This window comes from Arachis stenosperma, chromosome 3 (genome assembly GCF_014773155.1).
Source record: "Arachis stenosperma cultivar V10309 chromosome 3, arast.V10309.gnm1.PFL2, whole genome shotgun sequence".
NCBI lineage: Eukaryota > Viridiplantae > Streptophyta > Magnoliopsida > Fabales > Fabaceae > Arachis > Arachis stenosperma.
The window spans coordinates 7,643,861-7,645,015 of record NC_080379.1 but is presented as its reverse complement, the minus strand read 5'-3'; the positions used below and the strand labels follow the sequence as shown (position 1 = coordinate 7,645,015).

Below are 1,155 nucleotides of genomic sequence, written 5' to 3'. Positions count from 1 at the left end.
ATGGTGGCTGCACCTAGAAAGCTTTTTGGCTACTCCTCTGATGCAAAGAAAGCTGCACTGCGAAACCTTGAAGATGTCTTGTTAGAGCCTCCAAGAGCCTCATCGGGAAAATCAAGACAATATTTGAGACGCGTTAAGTAAGTAAAACACTTAATTTTAGGCAATTGATCAAAAGATAATAATACAAATTTATTTTATTTAATTTATTATTTATAATTTTATAGAATTTTTTTATTTTATATATGTAACATCTATAGTTACATGTTTATTTATTACATTTGAAATTACTCATTTATTTTAACAATAATTAAAAAGTATGAAACAAAAAATTTTAAACTACTTTAATCTGTTTTTTATTATTTTTTAAATATTTTTAAAAATTTTAGATTAATCTAATTACTTTAATTCCTAACATATATTTTTATTACTTTTAAATTTTTTAATAATTTCAATAATAATGTAAGATGAATTAGTTATTTTGTCATTTAAAAAAATAATTTGTTTATAATAATAATAATTTTTAAAATTTAAATGTGCTTCAATAAAATTTATTCTTTTAAAAAATTGAAAACAAGAAAAAAAAATGATATCTTTACTACTTTCTTTTTACCTTAAATTCATTGTCTAGCTAATTATTAGAATGTATATACCTATCATAGGGAATGCATGCAGTTTGCACTAATTTCATAAATATTTAACAGATATCTTCCGGATTTGATGGGTGATTCCTTGGAGAGTTACCCTCGTAGAGTTTTCATTGATGTGGGATTGGCGGAGAAAGAAGGAGAAAGAAAAAGTGATTGGTTCCATAAAAATTATCCAACAAGGAACAAAAACTTCGAAATGTACAAAATAAATATCGACATGATTACGGCGGAAGAGGCGTCGACGAAAGAAATGTCACAAATAGGGATGTCAGATTGGCTGCGAAAGAATGTGAAAGATGAGGAATTCGTGGTGATGAAAGCGGAGACAGAGGTGGTGGAAGAGATGATAAAAAGAGACACTATTGGACTGGTGGATGAACTTTTCTTGGAGTGCAAGCCACGTCAAAAACAAGAGAACAATAGAAACCGTAGGGCTTATTGGGAGTGCTTGGCACTGTATGGAATGTTGAGGGATAAAGGTGTAGCCGTACATCAATGGTGGGGTTAA

General features: G+C 29.2%; 1 protein-coding gene across 1 annotated transcript; it reads left to right on the top strand.

Annotated features, from left to right (window-relative positions):
* Window positions 1-1,155, top strand: LOC130968055 (uncharacterized). Its single transcript, XM_057893137.1, has 2 exons — window positions 1-137; window positions 702-1,155. Exons 1-2 carry the CDS (start codon window positions 1-3, stop codon window positions 1,153-1,155), a joined length of 591 nt encoding a protein of 196 aa, XP_057749120.1.